The sequence below is a fragment of the Saccostrea cucullata genome, unplaced genomic scaffold (assembly GCF_032062105.1).
Source record: "Saccostrea cucullata isolate Sc308-1 unplaced genomic scaffold, CSIRO_AGI_Scuc_v1 ctg108, whole genome shotgun sequence".
Classification (NCBI taxonomy): Eukaryota; Metazoa; Mollusca; class Bivalvia; order Ostreida; family Ostreidae; genus Saccostrea; species Saccostrea cuccullata.
The window spans coordinates 533089-548074 of NW_026935861.1; the positions used below are offsets into that span (position 1 = coordinate 533089).

The following is a 14986-nucleotide window of genomic DNA, read 5'->3' on the forward strand; positions in this document are numbered from 1 at the left end:
GCTGGATTTTAATAACATTTTCATGATGAAGAACTAGTTTGAAGTTTTTATATAGTTCTATTCCAAAACAAAATTGCATAAATTTTGCATTTTTGGATGTACACTTTTTGTTGGTTAATTGTGTGACTTTGCCATACTTAAAGACAACATTCGTTGAGATGAGCTCTGTAATCTCTGATTACCTATGTTTTGGTCTACAAGAAGATTGTATTTATCATGAATATTGCCTTTCAGTGGTGGATCCAGAGGGGGGGGGGGGGTACGGGGGTTGTACCCCCCCCCCTTGGACTTGCAAAAAAAGAGAAAAAGAAGAAAGTCCCAAATTTTTGTTGTGTTTTAACTATAGAAATGTTCAGTGACAGGCTAGCATGTTGTAACATATACAGAAATTCGGTTTGAAAACAAAATGAAATCCCAACCTCTTTAAAAAAAAATAGGATTTTCGGGTTCGGAGAATTTTTTCTCATTCTTTTTCAAAATCTTTCAAGTAATCCATACGATTTTTGTCCCAGGTAGTTCAACCTCAAACTTTTAAAAACCACACTCCACCCTGTATCATATTGAGGTATTTAACTACATGTATATGTAAAACGTGTTATGTTATAATAATTCTTTTCCTCTTCAACCCCCTCCCCCTTTAGAAAAATTTCTAGATCCGCGCGCCTGCATGTGACAAATATATGGTGGGAAAGCAGAATACCTATGTCAAACACTATGATGCCGATATAGGTTACGGTCTCTCGCTCATAGTATTTATTTCTGTGCTTTAAGATATTTCATCACGATAATTAATGCTTGAACATGGAGACCCTAGGTAAAATGCAAAATAACTATATTCCCTGTGTAAAACTGTTATTTTAATTTTATTCGCTTTTCAATCCTCGCAGCTGAGTTAAGCATACAGAGTCGAAATGCATCTCCAAGCATGCACACTGATAGAACTTTTGACAAATACTAGTAATTAGTTTAACATCACAAAAACATAGGTGTAGTAAAAAGTAAAATAAATAAGTCTGTCCAACTGAATTCTTGAATGCAAAACGCATCAGTGAACTTTATTTTTACCAATAAATTATGAAAATTCTTGAACCGAGGACAACTCGATCCATGTTAAATATTCTTAGCAACAACCTAGGCATGCTCCAACGATCCAGAGAGAACTGACATCTGGTGACGATCGTTTTGGTCCAACAGTCACATGTCCGGGAACAGTGGAAAGGGGACAGACGATGAGACCCACCCCCGTGTTCCTGACGGGGGGTACGGCTGGGTGGTGGTCGGGGGGAGCTTCCTTGCACATCTCGTCATTGATAAGTATTTCTATTTTAAGAATTTTTCCGATTGAAATTATTCCTGTAAAAGCGAATTTAAAATAACTTTATTGTTATGTTATATTAAATATGCTGCAAATGTGACAGTAGTTAAATATATATCAATAATTTTCTCTTGCTGACAGCTACGTATATTTTGTACGGAGGCCACTGAACTGATCAGCTGTTTCTATGTTAACTGGAGTCAGCTGTTTTGTCTGGACACATGACAAATTATCTTTATGAGTGAGGTTAAGTTCAAGTGTTGGACAACAATTCTTAGATAAGGTGGAATATTATGTTCTTCACAAATTACTAAAGCAGGGACATTGTTTTCTTGTGACAGATTACAATGAATGAGAAAAAATTAATATGATGACAGTACTAACTCGTATTGAAATTTTCACAAAACTCTACTGAGAGGTCACTTTATATCGTGGCACTTCACCTGAATTAAGCTGGTGACTGAAAAATGTAGACCAGAGGCGTAGTCACAAACTTAAAAGTGGGGGGGGGGACTCAACTCCAGAAATTCTTTGACAAGCAAAAAAAAAAAAAAAAGGTCATCAGACGGTTTTATTGAGGGGGCACCAGCATATAGTTCCAAGTTTTCTGTAGTATTTTATATATTGCCTACAATCCAACCCTCAATTCCAAAGCCTTAAGGCCGTGTGTGTTATATAAAGAAATATTAAGATGTACAACATGTAATATCCATGGGCGAATACAGGATATGTAATACGGGGGTATGGCATGAAATAATATTAGTCATATCACACTTTGAATGGTGGGGCCTAGGGGGCGAAGCCCCTGGAAGCTCCTGAGTTTTCGAGAAACAAAAATAGTGGCATTGGTTAGATATGTATCAAAGTATGGCATTAATAATATTAATCATATCATACTTTAAAAATTTTTAGGGTGTGCGTCCCTCACGCCCCCTTAAATCAGCTAGCCAAAGTGATATCAAACCCATGTCTAAGCTGAATGAGAGGATTTCAAATAGTGTTTTTAAAGTTGATTGACATTCATCACAGGTATACCGAAATCAGAATCTCCAATACTGCAGCTATCTTGTAGAAATTACTTGTTTTGATGAGATTTGGATTGACTACAATTCTATAGTACATATATGTAAAAATAAAAGAGTGATAATGAATCAGCAAAATTAAATAATTAAAAATCCGGAGATTTGACAAAACTTACTTTGTGACTATGTGTTATACAAGAAATGGGATACAGCAAATAAATAATGAATTTCAGATGTCAACACAAGGGGTAGCTTGTGATTTTCATTTAATTTTATTAGATAACAGATGCTGAGAGAAACAGAAACATCTAAACAAGAGGTCTTGACAGATTTAATTACTATATTACATTACTACACATATATATTATACAACTATTACTTCAAGAGAAATGCTTACTCAGTTGTTGAAAATAAAAAAAAAATTGCCATAAAATGAGGTTTAATATTATTTCAACATAGCTGTGATTTTGTTCTTCATGAAAAAGTGGGGGGGGGGGGCACAGACATACTCTTGCCCCCCCCCCCCCCCCCCGATCTGAAAGTGGGGGGGGGCCTGTGACTACGCCTATGTAGACTTAAAATAGGACGCAAACACTTTTTGCAATTTTGCGAACTATAATGTAATTGAAACTGTCAGAAACTGGCACCGACGACGAGCAAATCTTATTTATTTCAGCGATTTTTAATTTTTATTTTGATGAGGTATTCACATACACCTAGAAAAACACTAAATATACCATCCTGAAACCAAGCGCCTTTGAGTTGTAAGGGTGTCTATTGTCAGGAATGTCCAGTCAATATACATAGGGTCCTGAAGCGATCTTTTTACAAAATTTAAATAAACAAGTTACATGTATACCTATAAACTTAAAAAAAAACATTTATAGCGGAGATATCTGACTGCTAGAGAAAAAATTCTACTTACTTCAAGTCCATATAAGTTGGAATTAAGTGTGGTTAAAGTTTGGAAAGCTTTGGCGATGGATTTGAGACAAACTTGGCGCAAACCTTAATCGACCGAATGGAAATTCCGTTCTGCAATCATGCATATATGCAATATTCTCAACGGAATTTCTTTGAATGCTACGCTTTACAGTGTCGTTGTTTGTTAAAAATCTGTTCTTGCCCTTTCCAGAGAATTTTCTTTTTCAAATGTTTGTATTATTTCGTGTATTGCTGAAAAAAAATTTCCATCATTTTACGAAAAGGCAGTTGATGTGTTCTTATAGTGTAAACCATTATTCGCGACAATTTTTTTTTTCGCAATTTGGTCAGAACTGCTTTTCATGACTATTGAAAATTTGGCATATATAATAAAATACTTTACAGTAAATTCACGGAAAGTTCTCACACGAAAATAAAAAGTTGGTTTACAGAAATTTTTATGAATAAGATTTCAAAAAAAATATCAATTTATTTCCATTGTGATGATCAATGATAATTTGGTAAGTTCTATGTGGCTTTAAAAAATGAAATATATGGAGATAACGAACAGTATTCAAGCTCAAAAAGGCCATAAAACAAACCAAAAAAGATGCCGAGCAAACACGGACCTCCAAAACATGAGGTGGGATCAGGTGCCATGGAGAAGTGAGCTTCCCCCGCCGACCGTTACATCCGTCGAATGCTCTTTGTCATGATCGGGAAATAACGGAAAAATCCTTCGTCGATGCAGTGTGTAATTAAATAATGGACTAACAATAAGTATAAAAAAGCCAGTTAGCATTTGACTCAATGATAAATTGTATTTGCTGAAAAGGTGATTGTATCGACCATAGAACTTACGAAATAATGACTTTAAACGAGACTGCTGATATTGTTGTTTCAATACAGCTTGCTAGGCACTGTTTCTAACAAGTTATCTTTCCATTTTTACGAGGGTTCATGCGATCGGGAGGAGTAATTTATCTCCAACTAAGAGAAAAATTCAATGAATCTGCAGCAGACACAGCATGGGTCATATCACTGGCCGTCACCGTTCGCATGCTTTTTGGTAAGTATTATCCTTTCCGAAAATAGGTGGAGGGTTTTACGTTGCTTGGAAAGGGCTTCTAGGGGGTTCAAAGTCACTGTTGCCAGAGATAACTAATACACCGATCGAAGTTCATATTAAATGAAGGGGAGAGTTTTGGCCTCCCTCTCCCGGATAGCTCTACGTCTGTTCTAAATTGATGGTTTGTTTTTATGGGAAAAAAATGAATGGAATATCTACTATATATCCAATATTCCCGGGAAAGCAAGGCTACAAAGGGAAAATTTGCTGTATAGGGAAAGATTTGCCCTATTGCAGTTTTGCAACATAGTACTAAAGCTTTCCATGAAAATTTCTACCAGGAGAAACCTTTTAAATAGGACACAAAGCGAACAAGATAAAATAACATATTTTCATGGGACAAATTTTCGTGATTTGAGGAAAAAGTATGGGTTTGCGCCAACTTTGTGGAGATTTGATTCCGTGGATGAAGAATTGTTTCAAGCATATATGTTTGTCTCGGGGGTCTCTTCATTCCTCGAATTAAACGACAAAAATTAAACTCCAACGGAAATAAGTGATTTCACAGAATTATCTTGGAATCTATTCTTCAGGTCCACTAGCCAGTGTCCTATGCAATCGATTCTCATGTCGCACCGTTGTGATCGTTGGTGGTGTTATATTGTGTGTGGGCGTGTTAATCAGTGGATTTACACCAAATCTGGCATTTCTGTTCTTCAGTTATTCCATAGTTGGAGGCAAGTTTTTAAATTCATTTACTGTGATTGATTACATATCTTAAATAAAATATTTACGGTCGGTTTCTTTTTGCTTCCTAGGTATCGGCAGAGCTTTTATCTACACACCAGCGGTTGTGATCGTCGCTCTGTACTTCGAGAGAAGACGCGGAACTGCGGCGGGAATCGCTAACGCCGGGATCGGTTCCGGAACATTTCTGGTTCCTCCTGTTGTTGAAATTCTTTTCCAGAACTTTGGTTTTACCGGAGCCTTTATTCTGTTGGCTGCCTTTGGATTACAATCCAGTGTTGCTGGTGCTTTGTTTCGACCGTTGACTGTGCAGAATCGAATTTCAAAACGGTACAAATGATGTATGTTCTACAAAATTTACATATATAACACTTATATAAAATTATAGAGACAATTTTACATCTTTTTGATAGAGTTCGATACATTTCTAATACAGTATATGGTCTTTTCCATTTTGTATAGGAAGCCATTCGAAACGGAGATCGAAATCAAAGAACCGACTTTTTATGAAAGTAAACGCAGTGAAGAATGCAGTGGTTCTGACTTTTCAAATACAAACGGCGCCAGGTCTCCTCTGTTTCCAAAGTTACAGACAGACCAAAATGAAGTCACCCGCAGTTTACCAAACTTATTGCAAACGAACAAGAAGTTTCTAAGCACTTTGTCTGCATCTCTTATTTTACATGGAGCAAGCTCAGAAGTGATCAACTTAGCCGGGAGTATGCAGCTTCACAACAGATCTCAAAAATCGTTAAATTCAACAGCGGCCGAGACTGAAATTCCAAAATCCAGAGGGAGTTCAAATCCGGGACTCCTCAATCTGTCGCTTTTGCGGAATATTAAGTTTTTAAGTTTTTGCATAGGAATCTGTTTATACACGCTGTCTTTCCAAGCCTTCTACGTATTCCTACCTCCTCTTGCCATCCAAAATGGCCAGACTGACATAGAAGCGGTCTATGTTGTGTCCATCGCAGGTGCTCTGGAAACGGCCGGAAGCATCTTATCCGGCATCATACTAGACTTACCAATGATCAGACCGCACAGGCTGCTCATCTATAACATAGTTCTATTTATACTCGGCATTCTAACGTTTATCACGCCATTCCTGAGAGTGTTCGAGTGGCTTTCGTTTACATGTGCTGTATACGGGTTTCTGTTAGGCTCGGGACTAGCACAGAAAGCCACACTAGTGGTGGATATATTGGGTGTGGAACACGTAGTTAGTTCCCTTGGATTACTGGTGTGTTTTCAAGGCTTCGGGGTTTTATTTGGCCCACCTCTTTCAGGTAAAGATCTTACACAATGTGGGTAGCAGCACCAGCTTACTTTTATCATGTGGCCCGTGTAATCTATGATTTTCTATGATCTCTAAATACATTAAACACCTATAAGGCTATTATAAATATTTCAGGTCTTTTGAAGGACTTCTACGGACTCTATGGCCCAGGATTCTATTGCAGTGGTGCGGCCATGATTGCTAGTGGGATCGTTCAGGGATTAGGTGGCATAATTCACCATGTATACCAAGAAAAGAAATAAAGTGGGATTTGAACAATCAGTTTTTATAGTCCATTTCCTAGTTGGAACAATGATAGAAGATACATATACTGCCAATATAACTTTTTAAGCAGCCAGTGGGGTTCCACTGTTCCATCGTTACATGTACTATAACAGAACAGCAGCTACAAACCTTATGTACATTTCCTATAAGACTGTCCCCTACAATTATACCTAAAGCAATCAAGCAATCATCAAAGTTTTTCCATGTATATATCATAATCACTCCCCATCTGAATTGTTTACAAAATTTACATCAACTATACTACATGTATAAACATATCATGTTTATAGTAAAGTAGATTTTATTTTTCCTAGAAGTTTGATATAGATCCCATCCTGCCCCTTCCTACCCCCAGGTGTCAGGATTGGACCAAACCTGAGGACGCTTCCATACAAATATGACAAAGCATGGATTTTACTATTCTTAAGATTTTAAGTCATAAATAAACATATATATGATTAATCATGACTTCGCTGTTCATGAAAAATTTTTTGAAAGATTTTACCTAAGCTCGATGTAAAACTTTGATCACCCATAGTGGTCCCACCCTTCCTCCGGCGGTCACATGATTTGAAGAAAACTGAATATAATATGCACTGACTTTAGATGCTTCCATTTACTAGGTAATTTAAGGTTTAATAAGCAAACAAAAAAAAAAGCTGTAGGCAAAGGTATCAACATCTTTAATATATAACAATCAACAAACTGAATGTTTCGTAACAATTGTGTGGAAAGCTCATTTGATCATTTATCACAAATTTAAGGACACTGCATTATACTGAATTGTTAAAACACCTTTAACATGTATTTAATCTATTTATCCATTTTTTGAGTCACTGAGCAGATGTGAAGGAAAAAGAACAGCATTACACACACTTCACAACTGGGTCAAGACCATCACCATGACTACAATATTTACAATAATATAATGCCACTACTCATTGTACAAGAGATCAAATGAAGAATCTAACAATGAACACCAAAGGCAAAAACTAGCACAGTGTTCAAAAACAAAATTAACAATCTCAATTTATTTACATAATGAACATTTAGTTATGAGTACTTGCAGCAATTTAGGGTTCTGTTAAAAGTGGTTCCCAAAAGCTGCATTACCCATTCATTATATCAAGAATAAAAAATAATAAGTTACATGTTCAATAATACATAAAGAGCAAACACAGCTCTTTGCATCATAAGACTTACTGATAAAAAAAAACCAAAAAAACAAAAACAAACCAAAAACCGTTTCTGATGTAACAACAAGCACTTTGAAACAGAAACATGAAATTAAGTTTTTGAAGTCCATTTCACTCTTTCATATATAATAAACATGTCTCTGTAAATATGCTCCTTTACGAAAATTGCACTAAAATATATTGTCTATTGCACTATTTGTATGGGGAAGCAAAGATGTAAATTTCAAGTTTACAAATGTAACTCGTTAGCTGTAATTGGTCAACAAGTAAGATATAAATGATTACTGGCTTAAAAAACATAGCCAGTGACCTGTTAATATACAAGTCCCTCATCTAGTAAACACCATATTGGACATGTTAGTTTAGCATGCAATATACATTAAACACCTATTTCATGTATATTGCAATACCATTATGATATCCAATAAGTATAATTCTATTGTCAAAGCCTTGCACCTTCAATCACTGTAAATTCAGAAGCAACCACAAAAGAAAAAAAAAGTTTTCAAACTCATAGCTACATAAGGACAGATGATACAAACAAAAATATGGATACCTGGATTGGGATATATTATTGACCTGTTTGGTTATAAATGATGTGACTAATTAATTTCATAAATGTTTAGAAATAGTAAATTTTCTCAGATGTTCAAAATTCAAAGTTTCTGCAACCATTCTTATCAACCTATACAATTTTGTCACTTTTCATCCCATTACTGTGAAACTAAGAACAAAAAATTAAAATGTGTGCAGTTAAACTTATTCATTTTTCGCGTATAAATATATCTTTAATAGGTTGTTATTTTCAGGCTCATAGATAGAAATTTGTATCATCTGTCCTTTATAATCGTATACATATGGCACCTGTTATACTAGTAAGACAACAAATATATAGTCTTCTGAATTTACAGTTCTTAAAAATCACTCTTAAAAGAAGATTCAAAATTGACTTCATTGAATGCATCTAGAATATCAATATTGTTACGGAAATTTGAACATGAATAAAAATATGTAAGAATTGTAATTGCTCATGTATGTGATATATATCTGAGTTCAGCATTCTGGTAATATATTGCCATAGGTGATCTTCTGAAGAGATGTGTGTATAAGCTTCTCTGGTCAAAGATGTTGAATGAAGAATTCATTGAGGATTTCTTGACTGTAATAATATTAACATGTCAAACCATGAAACCAACCGCAAGTATCATCTAATCAATATAGGGCATTGCGGTACTTGGAAAAATAAATCTGCTTTATAAACTTTAACCTGGGACCTCAACAACAACACTGAAGGTATTATATAAGCTTCCTCAACTTCATTGATATAGCTAAAAAAATCAGATTTCTATATCAACATTGACAAGGACGATATTGATTTTAGCACAAGATTAATTCCTCTCTTAACAGTGATTTAATGAACGAAATGCAAATCGAAAATTATGTGTTGAAAATCCAAGGTAATGGCAAAATAGTGATGACTGGGCAGTTACTGGGGTGTTGAGGCAATGCATCTTGTAGAAGCAAGATCTCGAAACTATTGGTCTGTCTCACTTGAGTTGTGAGGACACGCTGTGAAAACTCTTGGTGCTGGCCTGAGAAGAGACGCTGGATAGCCGTCCCCTCATGTAGCTTGGCAACCGCGTCAACTTGGTCTTAGGACAGATCTCTAACACTGGTTCATTGGTCCAGAATTTCTGAATAAAATTAATCACACTTTATCACAGTATCTCCTATAACTAATCATACAATAGATCATGGCAATATGACAAGCACAGACTCTTCAAGACACTGTAACAAATTTCACTGCACATTACAGTGAAATCTTTTCAAACTTTAAAAACTGGATGTTTAATACTTGTTTTATTTATGATTTAGACTTTTTGGTGCTAGCTGTCACAAGTGTCAAATTTTGAATAATTATGCAAAAGTAATTGTGTTATTGCCCTTTGATATCTACAACTTTATGTCACAACAAACTACATGTAGAAGGAATCTATTTGATGTGTTCAAGAGGTGTCTCTGTGAATTTGAACTAATTAGAGTTAAATCTTTATACTAACCTCATTTGGTTCTCTTCTCCACTTCAAGACAGATTCATCGTCTCCATAACAACCAGTAAAACTCAGTATCGATGGCTCACCACAGTTTCTGAAAGGGAATGAGTGCTGACAATTAAAACAATCTTTCAAGTTATCTTACATTCATTAAGAATATATGAAATAGTTAGAAACATACCTTGTTTTCAGAAATCCTCTGACCGGTTTGTCGGCTATTTTGACCTTGACCTCCATGGAGAGTTCCACCACACAGAGAGCCTCAGCCAGGCTGCTGAGTGAATTAGAGCTGTCAGTGTGTGTCAGATAGCTGCTTATGTTGGCAAACTGTTGACCAATGAAGTCCTGCTCCTTCACTGAGGGGGTGGAGATGTTCTCATAACTGGACCACACAGAGCTGGGTCTACTGCTGATGCTGGGGGTCCTCAGGAAGTCTGCCACCCTCTGATCCATGGAGCTGCGGGGACTGCTGGTACTGAGGTCCCCGGGGACAAGCTCTCTGGAGACTCGACCCACGGACTGGTGCCTGCTAGCCAAGCTGGGAGTCTGCATCAACTCCAGGATCCGGGGGCTGGAGGAGACACTAGACTTACTGTTATTGAGGGACCAGTTCTCGAGCTTGGACATCTGGGTAATCAATCTGGTCTCCATGTCACTAGATAGTTCACTGCTTCTCCTGCGGACCTGACTCGACCGTCGACTCAGTTCTCCTTCCACATCAGTCAACACCTGCATCTCACTGAATTCTAAGTAATACTTGGCCTCCTCTGCATTAGATTTAGACATCTGTGTTGGTCGGTCACTCTCACTACTTGTGTCAAGAGTTCTATCCTCAGATTTCCTGGGCCTCAACACTTTGGACATTATTTCAGACACACAACTACTTCGCCTCTCTTTGTCGACATCTGAATGGCTTATGCTGGTACTTGTATTGCTAGTATTTTCACTCTTTTGTGTCTCTAACACACTGTCTACACCATTACATAAAGCCTCTTCAGAAGTTTTTAACTGATCAGGACTGCCTTCAGTAGTGCTCTTTGATCCACTGCAAAGATTCTCCTCTATATTAGAATGAAACTCACCCTCCTTCATCTCTTCATTGTCAGAATCACACTGTGAATCATGTAAAGAACTCAGCCAGGAGTTGACCTTATGATGGCGAGACATGACCTTGGTGTCACATGATATGGTCTCCTGTAGAGCCTCTTTCTGGTAATCCTCGCCTGTGATTGGACTCTGACCTGTCTTACTGACTGAACAATCAATGAGAAAACCACAGTCCTCCTTCTGATCAGAGTCTACTGACTTGGTGTCCAATCCATTACAATAGGAATTGTCAAAAGTTAAGCATTCACAAGATTTTGTCTTCTTCACATGATTCTTCATAGCAATGTCCAGAGAGCTCCTTCTTTTCACATCAATTAGTTGTTTAAACAGACAGTCCAGATTCTCCTGACTAGCAATGTCTTTATGCCTTGAGGACCACTGTTTGGTAGGTAGGAGGTTGGTTGGTCTGACGGCCTTAGTCTGTTTTGGTGAGAAGTCCACACTCTCTCTCCTCTCCCTGACGTCCATCGTACAGGGAACCTTACTCTGATGAACATCATGTAGAGGTTCCCCCAACTCTTCTTCCCTGTCTGAGTGATAAGTACTACTGCTCCCATCACTCTCTGATTCTGTCCTCCCAGTCAACGTGTCTTTCATTTGGAAGTCCACACAATTCACCTCCGTTTCTTTCCATCCATTCATAAGTACTTTTTGGTCTGTGAGTTTTTTGCCACACAGTGGTGGATGTCTAGGAGAAGAGTTTTTAGGGGTCAGGCTTCCAGTGGATTCTGCTTCAGAACTGTTCAGAATCTTACTCAGTAAGTCTGATTTTACTGGCAACACAGGCTGATGTTCCTCTTTAAGCAGTTTTGGTTTAGGGGACCTCTTCCTGATTTGCTTGCTGCAGAGAACAGGCGAGCTCTTACTCTTAATGACAGACTTTGCTTTGGAGATTGGGGTAGCAGTTCCAGAAGAAATCATTTTCTGACTTGTTTCTGTTGTAGGAGAGGCATCAGTTGGAGTTTTCAGATTCAGATGCTCCAGAATTTCGTAGATGATGAGATTGCCCTCCCCAGTTCCTACCCAGACAGTCGTCCCAAGGTCCATAATGGCCGTAATTCTTGCTCGGTTGAAATATGTGTCATCCTCCTAGAACAGAGAGCCCAAGTAATGAAGAAAAAATGAATTGTTTATCTATTTAAGTAAAGAGAAGTTTACATTTTTTACTATTGCTAAATTGTGGTCTGATTAAAATTATAGCTTGTGAAATTTAATGTTTAATTTTTTAAAACTGAATTAATTAGAATAATTTTTCTATTTTGTCTGTGGAGAGGTTGACATTTTTTGTATCAGTACATTGCGTTCTGATTAATACTAAAGTCTATGTAATTTAATGTTTTGTATTTTCTTACTGGATTAATTTTAGGTAAAATGCAGCAAGCAATTAATCATTGCTAGGGAACAATTTTAGGTAAAATATTACAACATTATCAACATCCTGCTGACCTTTCTAAGCTGTGGGTATCTGTCTGTCCTGGTATCGTACAGTAACTTGCAGTTGAGGTTTTTGGGATCCCACAGTTCCAGGATTGAGGACCCTCTCAGTGTGACCCAGATTCCGTAGTCCCCCGGCACCATAGACAGGATGTGGTCATATGGGTTCACAGACACATGGAAGTTGTCTATGGGATCCAGGGTCCTGAATGTAATAAATTCAAATCACTTCCACTATAAACAAAGGACTCATGATTCTTATGTAAGAGAGGCAATGACAGGTAAATGTTTCTACCTGGCCTGAATGACATTGACACTGTTACCACTGGCACACCACAAGAAATCATCCAGCAGCAGAAGACAGGAGATAGGGGCCTGACCAATTGGTATGTACAGCACATCATTGCTAGGGAACACCTTCCTTATGTCTTGTTGCTGTAATAGGAAATTCTCATAGTAAACTAGTTAACAGCCAGGAATCCTCAGCAATATATTTTAGTAGGAACTGACATAAAATGTGACAGATGTCCTTGACATGACCTTGACCTTACCTCAGTGACTGCCAGTGTGCCGTCAGCCAGGCCAGCGAACGTTCTCACAAGCATGGAGTCATCATCTTCAAAACAGCACAAGGAGAGAACAGCATCATGTAGAAGTAACTCCCACAATCTCTCTCTGTAAAAAAAAACAATCTGATTAGCATTTAATTATTACATTTAAAGAAATGTTATCGTGTAAGACACTTCAATGAAGTTAAAAAATATAAGTTTTGTTTGAAAACTTGATTATTACTTTATTATATGTACTAAAATTAAAACATAGGCAGTCATTGAAAATGAACGCAGGTTAAAAATTACAAAAAAGTGATGACATTTACCTTGTCTTTGAGTCATAGGCATACAACATCCAAGACAGAGTTCCCATCAATACAACACTGTCTGAGGCATTCTCCATACACATCACACGCGAATCAAACTGTCCATATATTGAAAAAATCAATTTTTAAAGTATACAAACAAAATTTTATTGATTGTATATAAAAGTAATCACAATGAATATAATCTTTGACCTTGACTACTCACATTCATTCCAAGGTCGTACATGACTCCTTCCTCACACGTGACCTTACATATCCTGGCAGAGTTCTGCTCCCCGTAAGTCAGCCATACTTTTCCTTTAAGATAAACAGATTTAATTCAATAAAACTAATACAGATATCTCTTTCAAATTTATTCTTACCCCCCCCCCCCCTTCCAGATATTGAAGTCAAACTTACCATCTTCTACGACAACAGCAGCACCAAGATTTTGATAGTTCCCACTCTCAGACTCCATACTCATGTACTGATTACAACAAAAAAAAAGATGGATTAGGATTTGGAAAAAAAAACAAGAACATACAAATGATTGTTAATGGATAATAGTAGAAATAAAAGCATTGTTGAGTTCTGTGATATAAAGCTCACCATGTGCTCTCTCTCAGCATATGCCAGTCTCTGTAACTCCTTTCTCTTGTTCTGTTCTTTGAGAGTGTTCAGGTAGCATGCTTGTTTTGTGGAGATGTCCTTCCTTCTTGGAAAAGGTTTCAGACCATCAAAAGCAACCTACAACATATATATTCAAATCAAATGATAACAAATCAAAATCACACCAAAACACCAGGCAGGTAAGTGGAAATATCAAATATACGTTTAGTAAAACTTCATTTGTAAATCATTATCTTTTCTTGATATTCTAAATATGAAGTCCTCAGAGTAAAACTTTTATGTACAATATAAATTAAAATGAAACTATATCACTGAATATAGCTTTATCCACTTGCAAAAAATTTTCTTCCATATATTTGTTTTTTTTTTAATTTTTGAGACTTTTATTTAAAACAATTAACAAAGTTATTAAAAATACACTAATTAATGTAAGGTATTGACCTACCTTGATGAGGCCATCTGCATCAAAGGTAAGCTTGGCTGCGGCTTTAAGGTGCCTCATGATGCTGATGGTGTCTGTCTTCTGCAGGATCTCCTTCTCGTGCAGTTTAAGGATTGCCAGAGCAAAGCGAAACAAAACCTTGGGGCCCTCAAGTAAAAAACAGTCCCAGATTCGAAGGAGGGTCTGGGGAAAAGAAAAAGGACATCAAATATAAAATTTTCAAAAGACTTGCACTTACTACCTAAGCAAGCAATCACTGTTGATTTGCTGGCTTTTTCTTAAGGCATCTTTTGTTCTGAGCAGTTTTATTATTACAGACATACAGAAACTGACATTTAAAGTCACTTTATAATGTTAATTAATCTTCTTGAACCCAGGATTAGTCATAATTTAAAAGCATATAAGAATCAGTTTATAATGTGGATTGATCTTAGAGATACACATTTAAGGTTTGGCCAATTTAAGAGATACAATTTTTTTATGTTCTGATAATGACAAGTGCATATATGTAAATAAGAAGTGAGAGCTTGTCAAAAATTAACAAATACTTCAAGGTTTGGTTTACTAACTCCTTACTATTACTGTGTATAATTTTATTCTGTCTTACTGCTTGGTTACTCATGAAGTTG

General features: G+C 36.8%; 2 protein-coding genes across 3 annotated transcripts in view; one reads left to right on the plus strand and one right to left on the minus strand.

The window, feature by feature from the left end:
• The first annotated feature begins 4182 nt into the window (after nt 1–4182).
• LOC134244028 (monocarboxylate transporter 14-like) lies at nt 4183–6668 on the plus strand. Its single transcript, XM_062726281.1, has 5 exons — nt 4183–4330; nt 4924–5067; nt 5149–5407; nt 5540–6363; nt 6489–6668. The coding sequence occupies exons 1-5, from the start codon at nt 4222–4224 to the stop codon at nt 6614–6616; spliced, it is 1464 nt and encodes a 487-aa protein (XP_062582265.1). The 5' UTR covers nt 4183–4221; the 3' UTR covers nt 6617–6668.
• A 636-nt stretch (nt 6669–7304) lies between these two features.
• The window catches only part of LOC134244056 (uncharacterized), a 54838-nt gene continuing 47156 nt past the window's right edge, over nt 7305–14986 (minus strand). For both annotated transcript variants that reach the window (XM_062726324.1, XM_062726323.1), the window contains 11 exons: nt 14361–14540; nt 13895–14032; nt 13706–13772; nt 13512–13603; nt 13307–13404; nt 12981–13104; nt 12725–12864; nt 12442–12634; nt 10070–12084; nt 9895–9982; nt 7305–9528 (listed from right to left, as the gene is read on the minus strand). In XM_062726324.1, coding sequence (XP_062582308.1) covers nt 9382–9528; nt 9895–9982; nt 10070–12084; nt 12442–12634; nt 12725–12864; nt 12981–13104; nt 13307–13404; nt 13512–13603; nt 13706–13772; nt 13895–14032; nt 14361–14540 — 3282 coding nt within the window. In that variant the 3' untranslated portion in view covers nt 7305–9381. The remainder of the gene's footprint in view (nt 9529–9894; nt 9983–10069; nt 12085–12441; nt 12635–12724; nt 12865–12980; nt 13105–13306; nt 13405–13511; nt 13604–13705; nt 13773–13894; nt 14033–14360; nt 14541–14986) is intronic.

Bases quoted from the DNA above. Each gene is read 5' to 3' on its own strand.
- LOC134244028 (XM_062726281.1), top strand. From the start codon at position 4,222: ATGCGATCGGGAGGAGTAATTTATCTCCAACTAAGAGAAAAATTCAAT. The intron at 5,408-5,539 runs GTACAAATGATG...CATTTTGTATAG, and splicing joins CAGAATCGAATTTCAAAACG to GAAGCCATTCGAAACGGAGA. The intron at 6,364-6,488 runs GTAAAGATCTTA...TAAATATTTCAG, and splicing joins ATTTGGCCCACCTCTTTCAG to GTCTTTTGAAGGACTTCTAC.